This window comes from Cherax quadricarinatus, chromosome 89 (assembly GCF_038502225.1).
Source record: "Cherax quadricarinatus isolate ZL_2023a chromosome 89, ASM3850222v1, whole genome shotgun sequence".
NCBI classification, from domain to species: Eukaryota; Metazoa; Arthropoda; class Malacostraca; order Decapoda; family Parastacidae; genus Cherax; species Cherax quadricarinatus.
Window position 1 is genome coordinate 241,244 of NC_091380.1, and position 15,103 is coordinate 256,346.

At 38.7% G+C, this 15,103-nt stretch overlaps 1 protein-coding gene across 1 annotated transcript in view; it reads left to right on the forward strand.

Moving 5' to 3' along the window:
* The window catches only part of LOC128697142 (transmembrane protein 59), a 38,825-nt gene that overhangs the window by 3,364 nt on the left and 20,358 nt on the right, over positions 1 to 15,103 (forward strand). The window contains exons 2-3 of the mRNA XM_070104233.1: positions 2,760 to 2,895; positions 5,730 to 5,827. Coding sequence (XP_069960334.1) covers positions 2,760 to 2,895; positions 5,730 to 5,827 — 234 coding nt within the window. The remainder of the gene's footprint in view (positions 1 to 2,759; positions 2,896 to 5,729; positions 5,828 to 15,103) is intronic.

Here is a 15,103-nt window from a genome sequence, read left to right on the forward strand (position 1 = left end):
TTAATGTTCTCATTATCCATCCTGTCAGTTCCCTCGCAGATGTGAGAGTGGCACTGTTGTGATCCTTGAAGGTGAGGTCTTTGGACATTACCACACCCAGGTCCTTCACATTACTTTTCTGCTCTATTGTATGGTTAGAGTTTATAGTATACTCAATGCTAATTATTATTTCCTCCAGTTTTCTATAACGGAGTAGTTGGAATTTGTCTTCATTGAACATCATATTGTTCTCCGTTGCCCATTGGTAAACTTGGTTTATATCTTCTTAGAGATTTACTGTGTACTCAGTGGATGGCACTCATGCAGATCCTAATGTTGTCTGCAAAGGTTTACATCTCTGTCTTCGTCTGATATGATGATGATGATGAGGAGGATGGGGGAGTACTTTGCCTTGTGGAACAGAGTTTTTCACTGTGACAGCTTTCGATTTAACTGTTTATCACTACTCTTTGGTTAGGAAGGTGAAGATCCATCTGCCCACTTTGCTGGTTATCCCTTTAGCATGCATTTTATGTGTATTACACCATAATCGCACTTGTCAAAGGCTTTTGCAAAGTCTGTGTATGTTAAGTCTGCATTCTGTTTTTCTTTCAGTGCATCCTAGACTATATCATAGTGATCCAGTAGTTGGGAGAAGCAGGAGCGACCTGCTCTGAACCCATGTTGCCCTGGACTGTGCAGTTTATGGGAATCCAAGCAATTTGCAATCATGCTTCTTAGTACTCTTTCAAAGATTTTTATGATATGGGATGTTAGAGCTATTGGTCTATATTTCTTAGTTATTGCTTTGCTGCCACCTTTATGGAGTGGGGCTATATCTGTTGTTTTTAGTGATTGTGGAATTTCACCCGTGTCTATGCTAATCCACCACAAGGCCTGGTCACACACCGGGCTGCAAGGGCATTGACCCCCGAAACATCCTCCAGCTATACTCCAGGTATTCCTGGGTATTAGGAGTGCTGGGGTCACATTTTGGGGTATAGCTGGGTATTACTTTTCAGGTAGCTTATCTATAATACAGTGGTACCTCGGGATACAAACAGCCCAAAACTCGAACAATTATGCAAGTGTATTTATGTAAGTGCTTTTGTAAGTGTATTTTTAGGGGTCTGAAACAGATTAATCTAATTTACATTATTCCTTATGGGAACAAATTCGTTCGGTATCGGCACTCAAACAGCCTTCTAGAACAAAATAAATTTGTATCCCGAGGTACCACTGCATTAAAATACACTCTTAAGAAAATTAAAGTATCTTATCATTGTCACTGCAACATTTGCCTTTTTCTTAGTTACAATCTCATTGACTGAAAGTTCACACAGAAGGTATATTTAGGTAACTTTGCGAGGTGAAAATGCATAAGCAAGAACCCCAAAGGAAATAAATGACTTGACTTTTTTAAGTTATTCTGGTGGTAGGTTACACATGTTTCTATGTGTGATACTTATACTTATGTATATCTGTACCTAAATAAACTTATTAAGCACTGCAGAATTCTGGTATACACATTCATTATTCAAGTTACTGTTCTTGTAAGCATTGATATGCTCATCGATTTCCAGGCTTTGTGATGTTTCACAGACACATATACCTTGTCTACAGGGGTCTGTGTAAAGCCTTGCATTGAATGGTTCAGGGTTCTTTAATTTAGTTCTGATTAGGTTTTTGATGGAGGTACTAGTTGTATGTACACCAAACCTTCACCAAGCTATATTTTCCTTCCTTTTTCATCAAGGACTGTAAGAAAAGAGCCCTCCAAATCATCAGTTCTTCATTCCAGTGTTGACTCACTTTGAACATCTCTGAATTATACTCGCACAAGCCAACACTAGAGTTGACATCACGACCATCAAAGAGCGGACCAAGACTAAATTGAAGAACCTTGAAGTCAATGGAGGGGTTTATACAATCCCCTGTGGAGGCTGTGATAAAGTATATAGCAGTGAAATGGCACAAAGCCTGAAAACACATCTTGAACATAAGAATGCATGCAGGAACAGTAACTTGAACAAAGTACAACATTGGGACTCTGCCAACCATATGATGAGGTTTAATAATGTCCGTCTTGTGATTAAAGAACCCTATTTCCGCAGACGAAAATGTCTTGAATCCTCCTTAATCACCATTTCAAACTATTAAACAGAATGAAGACAGCTTTGTCATCTCTGAAGTATTAGCAAGAGTTCTCAAAACAATAAACCCCACCATCACATAGCAAACATGTTACCTCCACCGCTGCCACTAGATGTTTGGCTGCTAGATGTTTGAATACTATGATATAATGTTCTAGTGTATGGCCTGGTCTCTGTCTACACACTTACATATCAGTGTCATCTCCCTGCAGACTACTGCCAGAGATACTTACAGCCTCTTAGCCACCTCAGTCTAGCAGTAACAGTGCTTTGCAGTCAATGAATCTTCTAACACTTTTCATAGAATGTTTTTACAGGTCGTATTCTGTTACGATAGCTAGTGCTTATCTGTTTGTTCTTTTTTTTGCAATGTTTTATACTTCTGTTTAACAAACTAAGGTAATATTAAGGACTCCCTTTATTTAATGCTATTTGAACTTAAGTTATCAATCTTATCATGCTTCTAGAGATCTCTTGAAGAGAAAAATATTATTTTTTATAAATTGTGTAAATTTGTGTAACTTCATACAAACCATTTTACATTCAGATCTTTTCAGTACATATCGTTCATTTCATCCTATTTCTATACAAATTTGTGTAAAATTGACTTTTAATACATATTCACAGTCACGTGATGTTGTTGCTTGTGGCCAAGGATGTCGCTTCTACTCTATTAGTGAGTTTGTCATGGAAGATCATCCTGACCATGGCAACACAATTGATGGCAGTGATGCAAATCCAATAAAGAATGCTTGCTACAATGGTAAGAGAGCTTTAGTAATACAGTGGACCCCCGCCTTACGATATTATTTCATTCCAGAAGTATGTTCAGGTGCCATTACTGAATGAATTTGTTCCCATAAGGAATATTGTGAATTAGATTAGTCCATTTCAGACCCCCAAACATACACGTACAAACGCACTTACATCAATACACTTACATAATTGGTCGCATTGAGAGTTGATCGTAAAGCGGGGGTCCACTGTACTTTGACTACATATACGGTACAATGCACATTGACCTATGATGTATATACAATAATATTTTGGTGCTGTATTTGTCTCATTGTACCCATGTCATAAATCATATAGTACAGAATACTGCACAGTTCAGTATTCCACCTTCTAATTAATCCTTTGACTGTCGCAACCCCAAATCCTGAAGTGTCTCCTGGTGTCGCAAAATATTTAAAAAAAAAAAAAAATTTCTTATGAAATGATAGAGAATCTTTTCCTGATGATAATGACACCAAAACTATGACATTTGATGGAAAACTTATGGAATTACACTCCTGCGAAGTTAGCGACCTCGGCGACATTTATGCATTGGCGATTTTGCCCACTTTGAGCCCTATTTTTGGCGAATTCCATTGTTCCAGTCCGCCAAACTCATAGCTTTTTCTTTAGAACTCCATTTGTTCTTTCGATTGAGTACAAGAAACCGCCCATTTACCGATTTCATCTACCCAATAAAGTGGTCAGAAACTGGCAATTTCATGCAAATTAAAAAATGTCAGTTTCCAAATAGGGTTCAGAATGAAAAATACAGACATTCCTGGCACTAAAATAACATTTTCTCTGTTCATCAGACACATCTCCAGGTCTTCCTTTCTATTTTGAATATTTATTCACACAAAAAATAAAAGATTTACTGTTATGCAGACTACTGCAATATTGTAATAATTGTATAAATAATGTCATCCCATTCGTGTGTGTATTAGAATGGCTTGTTGGACATTTATTGGACAATGATATCATTTGTTTACTCTTGAACATCGGCAAAAATCGAACATTTCTGCCACTTTGAGCTCCATTTGAAGATCCTGTTAATAGGAAAATCAATCAGAATCACTTCTATTTCTATATGTTTTCCGTTCTATCAAATGAGACCAAGAAAACAAGAATACAACCATAAATACTATACGAAAATACACCTTGAAGTCGGCGTTTGAATTCTGAACCACGGTCGGAGTTTTTTTTCTCATTATGCACTGCATGCTGCAGGATTTTTTTATACTGCACAAACTGACCCCACAGACCCTACCAACTTTCTCCTGCTTGATTTGAAGCCGCTAGAATTTTTGAGTATATATATATCAAACACATTGGCTCGTAAGACGTATATATACGACCAAAACAGTCACAGGGTTAACCCTTTCTCTGTCCTGTTCTCTGAAATTAACACTTTGCTGTTTGTCACTTAGAACTGTGTCACTGAGGCCAGGGTCCCTGATGTCATTCATTTTCATGAGCTCAGCTTACTGAGATAAGCTGTGAGTGGTAAATTTTGGCCTAGATATGAGAGTGGATCAGTGCAGTGAGTGTGCATTGTATAAAAAAAAAAAATTCTGCTTGTCATGGTGCTAGATGGGAAAACAAAACTGACCATGTGTGTAGTTTAAAACAGCAACTTGTGGTGTTTTCTCAGATAGTTCTTATGGTTTTATTGACTGTTTATTGGTATCATTTGATAGAATGGAAGACTTGTCCACCAACATTATTATTATTATTTTGTGTGTGTATGTGGGTGTGTTGGGGGGTAAGACTGTACCTGTCTGTGCATTTGTGCATGCACACTAATTTTTTTCAGGCTCTTCTTACAACCATAAGATTTCAGTCATACTGTATTCACTGACACTGAAGCTATAAATAGTGTAAATTTTCATAAAGCCTGGGTTGCTTTCCTGAAAATCAGTGTTACATGAAGTTAACTCTTCAAGGAGGGGGATGGGCTGCTTCATACTGGTAAGGGTCTCTTGATCCCAGTCTACATTTATCATTGATTTGGCATGACACCAAGACTGGTGTGCCAGAACTGGCACACCAGTCTTGGAGCTGTTCTCGTTTGTTTTTCCATTATCTTGTGTGTGCGTAGTGACCCTTAACTGTCTTAACCCCTTCATCCAATGGCTGTATCAGAGATGATGTATTTGGTGGTAAAAACACAGCCTCAATATTTGGGTGCTTAGACTGCAAGATCAGAGTATGACTATGAGAATTGTCAAGAATAAGGAGGACCTTGAATGCAAGGTTCTTTCTGGCCAGGTACAACCTAAACGCTGAAATAAAATAATGCATAAACCATTCAGGAAACAGAACCTAAATCATCCATGTCTTGTTAGACTGCCAAATGGGCAAGCAGGTTTTATCTTTACCCTTTACTGCATAGGTATTGTCTGTGTTAAATAAGAATAAGTTTGCCATTGAACTCACATATTACAGTTGCATGCAGCAGCAGAAGCCATCTTTGGTAGCCTTGAGATCAGGAGCAAAATTTTCTGGCTAATGTGAGTTATTGATGGCATATTCTTCCAGTATACCTCTGTCTTGTCAGCATTGACAATTGCTCAGGACTGGAACCGTTCTCAGAAATAAATTTTACCAGAAGCAGCTGATGCTCTCGTTCTACATTCTGTAATGAATCTGATTGATCTGTTTCTAAAGATTTCAAGTAACTCTCTACTTACTCCATTTACACTGTTGTAAATGTTCTCTCTCATTTTCCAACACTGTTTTATATTATGCAAATAATTTGTTATATGTAATGTTTAGTACAGTTTATAGGTACTGTAATTTATTTGTTAACTACTGTTGCAGCATGTGTAGAGTCCTACAATGAGACTGCACCAAACACAGCAGCCTGCAAATTTGGGTGCAATTCCCAAGAGCTGAAAGTTCTTGCTGCAAGGAATAAGGTAGAGTATAATTATGCTGATGTACAGTATATGCCAGCATACAAGTAAACCTTCGAAATTTTGAGGTGTTAATTCAGTTTTGGGTCTATATTTGCCTGATAGGTTGATCCTTCGTACACCCCTCATTCCCCCCCCCCCCAAAAAAAAAAAAAAAATAGGCAGCACTTGCATCAGACTATCAAGTTCAAAGAGTCTGAATGAACTGACCTGGGCCATTATGGGAATATTAGTAAGTAGTGCATTTTATTTTCTCCAGCTTTAATTTTTTCAATTTTTTTTTGTTGTTTTAGGTATTATTTTTAATAAAATGTGACATTTTTTCATTAAAAATGTCTGGGCAAGAAAAATAAAACTGGTAAGATGTAGCATCACTAGGCTAGTGGTGTTACTCCCTCCTTCAGTAATATGGTGTGGCCTTATTTAGGTTACTACCATCACTAGGCTAGTGGTGTTACCTCCTTCGGTAATATGCAGTGGCCTTATTGTCACCTTTGCCATTCATCTTCAACTTTTATACTCGGCTTAAAACATCAACTTATTTGCCAGCATATATGATTGGCTAACTAGGTAGTAGGCAACCGCCCAGGGAGGTACTACCGTCCTGCTGAGTGTAAAACTGAAACCTGTAATTCTTTTACGTGATGGTAGGATTGCTGGTGTCTTGTTTCTAACATGCAAGGTTTTAGGTACATCTTGCTACTTCTACTTACACTTAGGTCACACTACACATGCATGTACAAGCATGTATATACAGCCTCTCCTCATGACGGAGATCCGTTCCTAAGACCACATTGTTAAAGGAATTCATCACTAAGTGAAGATCATACTATAATGGTAGTGAGTTTGTGTCAACCATCTTTGATATTGTTTTAATGTCACCTTTGCACCATTTATAACATTTCTGGTATATTTTCAAATGTTTATACAGTAGTGTACATTATTTAGGTATGATTACTGGCCAGAGGGCCCTTCTTGAGTCCGAGGTGTTGGTAAACGAGTACGTTGCTAAGTGAAGTAAGGCTGTATATACAAACCCTTCTGTGTTTTCTTCTATATTCTTCCTAGTTCTTGTTCTTGTTTATTTCTGCTTATCTCAGGGGGAAGTGGAACAGAATTTTTCGTTAGCCATGCTTGTTGTAAGAGGCGACTAAAATGCCAGGAGCAAGGGGTTAGTAACCCCCATCTTCTGTATATGACTGGTATACTAGAAAAAAATATACACACACATATATATATATATATATATATATATATATATATATATATATATATATATATATATATATATATATATATATATATATATATATATATATATATATAATTATATATATATATATATATAATATATATACATGTATATATATATATATAATATATATATAATTATATATATATATATATATATAATATATATACATGTATATATATATATATATATATATATATATATATATATATATATATATATATATATATATATATATATATATATATATATATATATATATATATTTTTTTTTTTTTTTTTTTTTTTTTTTTTTTTTTCAACAAGTCGGTCGTGTCCCACCGAGGCAGGGTGACCCAAAAAAAAAAGAAGGAAAATCCCCAAAAAGAAAATACTTTCATCATCATTCAACACTTTCACCACACTCACACATTATCACTGCTTTTGCAGAGGTGCTCAGAATACAACAGCTTAGAAGCATATACGTATAGAGATACACAACATATCCCTCCAAACTGCCAATATCCCAAACCCCTCCTTTAAAGTGCAGGCATTGTACTTCCCATTTCCAGGACTCAAGTCTGACTATATGAAAATAACCGGTTTCCCTGAATCTTTCTTTCAACACACCGGCCGTATCCCACCGAGGCGGGGTGGCCCAAAAGGAAAAACGAAAGTTTCTCCTTTTACATTTAGTAATATATACAGGAGAAGAGGTTACTAGCCCCTTGCTCCCGGCATTTTAGTTGCCTCTTACAACACGCATGGCTTACGGAGGAAGAATTCTGTTCCACTTCCCCATGGAGATAAGAGGAAATAAACAAGAATAAGAACTAGAAAGAAAATAGAAGAAAACCCAGAGGGGTGTGTATATATGTGCTTGTACATGTATGTGTAGTGTGACCTAAGTGTAAGTAGAAGTAGCAAGACGTACCTGAAATCTTGCATGTTCATGAGACAGAAAAAAGGACACCAGCAATCCTACCATCATGTAAAACAATTACAGGCTTTCGTTTTACACTCGCTTGGCAGGATGGTAGTACCTCCCTGGGCGGTTGCTGTCTACCAACCTACTACCAATCCCTTCACTAAATATTACCCTGCTCACACTCCAACAGATCGTCAGGTCCCAAGTATCATTCGTCTCCATTCACTCCTATCTAACACGCTCATGCACGCTTGCTGGAAGTCCAAGCCCCTCACCCACAAAACCTCCTTTACCCCCTCTTTCCAACCCTTTCGAGGACGACCCCTACCCCTCTTTCCTTCCCCTATAGATTTATATGCTTTCCATGTCATTCTACTTTGATCCATTCTCTCTAAATGACCAAACCACCTCAACAACCCCTCTTCTGCCCTCTGACTAATGCTTTTATTAACTCCACACCTTCTCCTAATTTCCACACTCCGAATTTTCTGCATAATATTTACACCACACATTGCCCTTAGACAGGACATCTCCACTGCCTCCAACCGTCTCCTCGCTGCTGCATTTACCACCCAAGCTTCACACCCATATAAGAGTGTTGGTACTACTATACTTTCATACATTCCCTTCTTTGCCTCCATAGATAACATTTTTTGACTCCACATATACCTCAACGCACCACTCGCCTTTTTTCCCTCATCAATTCTATGATTAACCTCATCCTTCATAAATCCATCTGCCGACACGTCAACTCCCAAGTATCTGAAAACATTCACTTCTTCCATACTCCTCCTCCCCAATTTGATATCCAATTTTTCTTTATCTAAATCATTTGATACCCTCATTACCTTACTCTTTTCTATGTTCACTTTCAACTTTCTACCTGTACACACATTCCCAAACTCATCCACTAACCTTTGCAATTTTTCTTTAGAATCTCCCATAAGCACAGTATCATCAGCAAAAAGTAACTGTGTCAATTCCCATTTTGAATTTGATTCCCCAAAATTTAATCCCACCCCTCTCCCGAACACCCTAGCATTTACTTCCTTTACAACCCCATCTATAAATATATTAAACAACCATGGTGACATTACACATCCCTGTCTAAGACCTACTTTTACCGGGAAGTAGTCTCCCTCTCTTCTACACACCCTAACCTGAGCCTCACTATCCTCATAAAAACTCTTTACAGCATTTAATAACTTACCACCTATTCCATATACTTGCAACATCTGCCACATTGCTCCTCTATCCACTCTATCATATGCCTTTTCTAAATCCATAAATGCAATAAAACTTCCCTACCTTTATCTAAATACTGTTCACATATATGTTTCAATGTAAACACTTGATCTACACATCCCCTACCCACTGTGAAACCTCCTTGCTCATCTGCAATCCTACATTCTGTCTTACCTCTAATTTTTTTTTATTATTATTATCACACTGGCCGATTCCCACCAAGGCAGGGTGGCCCGAAAAAGAAAAACTTTCACCATCATTCACTCCATCACTGTCTTGCCAGAAGGGTGCTTTACACTACAGTTTTTAAACTGCAACATTAACACCCCTCCTTCAGAGTGCAGGCACTGTACTTCCCATCTCCAGGACTCAAGTCCGGCCTGCCGGTTTCCCTGAACCCCTTCATAAATGTTACTTTGCTCACACTCCAACAGCACGTCAAGTATTAAAAACCATTTGTCTCCATTCACTCCCATCAAACACGCTCACACATGCCTGCTGGAAGTCCAAGCCCCTCGCACACAAAACCTCCTTTACCCCCTCTCTCCAACCTTTCCTAGGCCAACCCCTACCCCGCCTTCCTTCCACTACAGACTGATACACTCTTGAAGTCATTCTGTTTCGCTCTGTTCTCTCTACATGTCCGAACCACCTCAACAACCCTTCCTCAGCCCTCTGGACAACAGTTTTGGTAATCCCACACCTCCTCCTAACTTCCAAACTACGAATTCTCTGCATTATATTCACACCACACATTGCCCTCAGACATGACATCTCCACTGCCTCCAGCCTTCTCCTCGCTGCAACATTCATCACCCATGCTTCACACCCATATAAGAGCGTTGGTAAAACTATACTCTCATACATTCCCCTCTTTGCCTCCAAGGACAAAGTTCTTTGTCTCCACAGACTCCTAAGTGCACCACTCACTCTTTTCCCCTCATCAATTCTATGATTCACCTCATCTTTCAATTATAATTCTTTCAATTATAACCCTAATTCTTTCATTTATAACCCTACCGTATACTTTTCCTGGTATACTCAGTAAACTTATTCCTCTATAATTTTTACAGTCTCTTTTGTTCCCTTTCCCTTTATATAAAGGGACTATACATGCTCTCTGCCAATCCCTAGGTACCTTCCCCACTTTCATACATTTATTAAACAAAAGTACCAACCACTCCAACACTATATCCCCCCCTGCTTTTAACATTTCTGTCATGATCCCATCAGTTCCAGCTGCTTTACCCCCTTTCATTCTACGTAATGCCTCACGTACCTCCCCCACACTTACATTCTGCTCTTCTTCACTCCTAAAAGATGGTATACCTCCCTGACCAGTGCATGAAATTACCGCCTCTCTTTCTTCCTTAACATTTAAAGTTCCTCAAAATATTCTCACCATCTACCTAATACCTCCATCTCCCCATCTACTAACTCCCCTACTCTGTTTTTAACTGACAAATCCATACTTTCCCTAGGCTTTCTTAACTTGTTTAACTCACTCCAAAATTTTTTCTTATTTTCATTAAAATTTCTTGACAGTGCCTCTCCCACTCTATCATCTGCTCTCCTTTTGCACTCTCTCACCACTCTCTTTACCTTTCTTTTACTCTCCATATACTCTGCTCTTCTTATAACACTTCTGCTTTGTAAAAACCTCTCATAAGCTACCTTTTTCTCTTTTATCACACCCTTTACCTCATCATTCCACCAATCACTCCTCTTTCCTCCTGCCCCCACCCTCCTATAACCACAAACTTCTGCCCCACATTCTAATACTGCATTTTTAAAACTATTCCAACCCTCTTCAACCCCCCCACTACTCAACTTTGCACTAGCCCACCTTTCTGCCAATAGTCGCTTATATCTCACCCGAACTTCCTCCTCCCTTAGTTTATACACTTTCACCTCCCTCTTACTTGTTGTTGCCACCTTCCTCTTTTCCCATCTACCTCTTACTCTAACTGTAGCTACAACTAAATAATGATCTGATATATCAGTTGCCCCTCTATAAACATGTACATACATACATATACATACATATGTATATGTATGTATATGTATATGTACATGTATATGTATATGTACATATATATGTACATGTACATATATATGTACATATACATATATGTACATATACATATATGTACATATACATACATACATTCTTTCTTTCTTTCAACACACCGGCCGTATCCCACCGAGGCGGGGTGGCCCAAAAGGAAAAACGAAAGTTTCTCCTTTTACATTTAGTAATATATACAGGAGAAGAGGTTACTAGCCCCTTGCTCCCGGCATTTTAGTTGCCTCTTACAACACGCATGGCTTACGGAGGAAGAATTCTGTTCCACTTCCCCATGGAGATAAGAGGAAATAAACAAGAATAAGAACGAGAAAGAAAATAGAAGAAAACCCAGAGGGGTGTGTATATATGTGCTTGTACATGTATGTGTAGTGTGACCTAAGTGTAAGTAGAAGTAGCAAGACGTACCTGAAATCTTGCATGTTCATGAGACAGAAAAAAGGACACCAGCAATCCTACCATCATGTAAAACAATTACAGGCTTTCGTTTTACACTCACTTGGCAGGACGGTAGTACCTCCCTGGGCGGTTGCTGTCTACCAACCTACTACCTATACATACATACATATATATATATATATATATATATATATATATATATATATATATATATATATATATATATATATATATATATATATATATATATATCTTTCTTTCTTTCAACACACCGGCCGTATCCCACCGAGGCGGGGTGGCCCAAAAGGAAAAACGAAAGTTTCTCCTTTTACATTTAGTAATATATACAGGAGAAGAGGTTACTAGCCCCTTGCTCCCGGCATTTTAGTTGCCTCTTACAACACGCATGGCTTACGGAGGAAGAATTCTGTTCCACTTCCCCATGGAGATAAGAGGAAATAAACAAGAATAAGAACTAGAAAGAAAATAGAAGAAAACCCAGAGGGGTGTGTATATATGTGCTTGTACATGTATGTGTAGTGTGACCTAAGTGTAAGTAGAAGTAGCAAGACGTACCTGAAATCTTGCATGTTCATGAGACAGAAAAAAGGACACCAGCAATCCTACCATCATGTAAAACAATTACAGGCTTTCGTTTTACACTCACTTGGCAGGACGGTAGTACCTCCCTGGGCGGTTGCTGTCTACCAACCTACTACCTATACATACATACATATATATATATATATATATATATATATATATATATATATATATATATGTATATATATATATATATATATATATATATATATATATATATATATATATATATATATATTATTATTATTTATTTATTATCACACCGGCCGATTCCCACCAAGGCAGGGTGGCCCGAAAAAGAAAAACTTTCACCATCATTCACTCCATCACTGTCTTGCCAGAAGGGTGCTTTACACTACAGTTTTTAAACTGCAACATTAACACCCCTCCTTCAGAGTGCAGGCACTGTACTTCCCATCTCCAGGACTCAAGTCCGGCCTGCCGGTTTCCCTGAATCCCTTCATAAATGTTACTTTGCTCACACTCCAACAGCACGTCAAGTATTAAAAACCATTTGTCTCCATTCACTCCTATCAAACACGCTCACGCATGCCTGCTGGAAGTCCAAGCCCCTCGCACACAAAACCTCCTTTACCCCCTCCCTCCAACCCTTCCTAGGCCGACCCCTACCCCGCCTTCCTTCCACTACAGACTGATACACTCTTGAAGTCATTCTGTTTCGCTCCATTCTCTCTACATGTCCGAACCACCTCAACAACCCTTCCTCAGCCCTCTGGACAACAGTTTTGGTAATCCCGCACCTCCTCCTAACTTCCAAACTACGAATTCTCTGCATTATATTCACACCACACATTGCCCTCAGACATGACATCTCCACTGCCTCCAGCCTTCTCCTCGCTGCAACATTCATCACCCACGCTTCACACCCATATAAGAGCGTTGGTAAAACTATACTCTCATACATTCCCCTCTTTGCCTCCAAGGACAAAGTTCTTTGTCTCCACAGACTCCTAAGTGCACCACTCACTCTTTTTCCCTCATCAATTCTATGATTCACCTCATCTTTCATAGACCCATCCGCTGACACGTCCACTCCCAAATATCTGAATACGTTCACCTCCTCCATACTCTCTCCCTCCAATCTGATATTCAATCTTTCATCACCTAATCTTTTTGTTATCCTCATAACCTTACTCTTTCCTGTATTCACCTTTAATTTTCTTCTTTTGCACACCCTACCAAATTCATCCACCAATCTCTGCAACTTCTCTTCAGAATCTCCCAAGAGCACAGTGTCATCGGCAAAGAGCAGCTGTGACAACTCCCACTTTGTGTGTGATTCTTTATCTTTTAACTCCACGCCTCTTGCCAAGACCCTCGCATTTACTTCTCTTACAACCCCATCTATAAATATATTAAACAACCACGGTGACATCACACATCCTTGTCTAAGGCCTACTTTTACTGGGAAAAAATTTCCCTCTTTCCTACATACTCTAACTTGAGCCTCACTATCCTCGTAAAAACTCTTCACTGCTTTCAGTAACCTACCTCCTACACCATACACTTGCAACATCTGCCACATTGCCCCCCTATCCACCCTGTCATACGCCTTTTCCAAATCCATAAATGCCACAAAGACCTCTTTAGCCTTATCTAAATACTGTTCACTTATATGTTTCACTGTAAACACCTGGTCCACACACCCCCTACCTTTCCTAAAGCCTCCTTGTTCATCTGCTATCCTATTCTCCGTCTTACTCTTAATTCTTTCAATTATAACTCTACCATACACTTTACCAGGTACACTCAACAGACTTATCCCCCTATAATTTTTGCACTCTCTTTTATCCCCTTTCCCTTTATACAAAGGAACTATGCATGCTCTCTGCCAATCCCTAGGTACCTTACCCTCTTCCATACATTTATTAAATAATTGCACCAACCACTCCAAAACTATATCCCCACCTGCTTTTAACATTTCTATCTTTATCCCATCAATCCCGGCTGCCTTACCCCCTTTCATTTTACCTACTGCCTCACGAACTTCCCCCACACTCACAACTGGCTCTTCCTCACTCCTACAAGATGTTATTCCTCCTTGCCCTATACACGAAATCACAGCTTCCCTATCTTCATCAACATTTAACAATTCCTCAAAATATTCCTTCCATCTTCCCAATACCTCTACCTCTCCATTTAATAACTCTCCTCTCCTATTTTTAACTGACAAATCCATTTGTTCTCTAGGCTTTCTTAACTTGTTAATCTCACTCCAAAACTTTTTCTTATTTTCAACAAAATTTGTTGATAACATCTCACCCACTCTCTCATTTGCTCTCTTTTTACATTGCTTCACCACTCTCTTAACTTCTCTCTTTTTCTCCATATACTCTTCCCTCCTTGCATCACTTCTACTTTGTAAAAACTTCTCATATGCTAACTTTTTCTCCCTTACTACTCTCTTTACATCATCATTCCACCAATCGCTCCTCTTCCCTCCTGCACCCACTTTCCTGTAACCACAAACTTCTGCTGAACACTCTAACACTACATTTTTAAACCTACCCCATACCTCTTCGACCCCATTGCCTATGCTCTCATTAGCCCATCTATCCTCCAATAGCTGTTTATATCTTACCCTAACTGCCTCCTCTTTTAGTTTATAAACCTTCACCTCTCTCTTCCCTGATGCTTCTATTCTCCTTGTATCCCATCTACCTTTTACTCTCAGTGTAGCTACAACTAGAAAGTGATCTGATATATCTGTGGCCCCTCTATAAACATGTACATCCTGAAGTCTACTCAACAGTCTTTTATCTACCA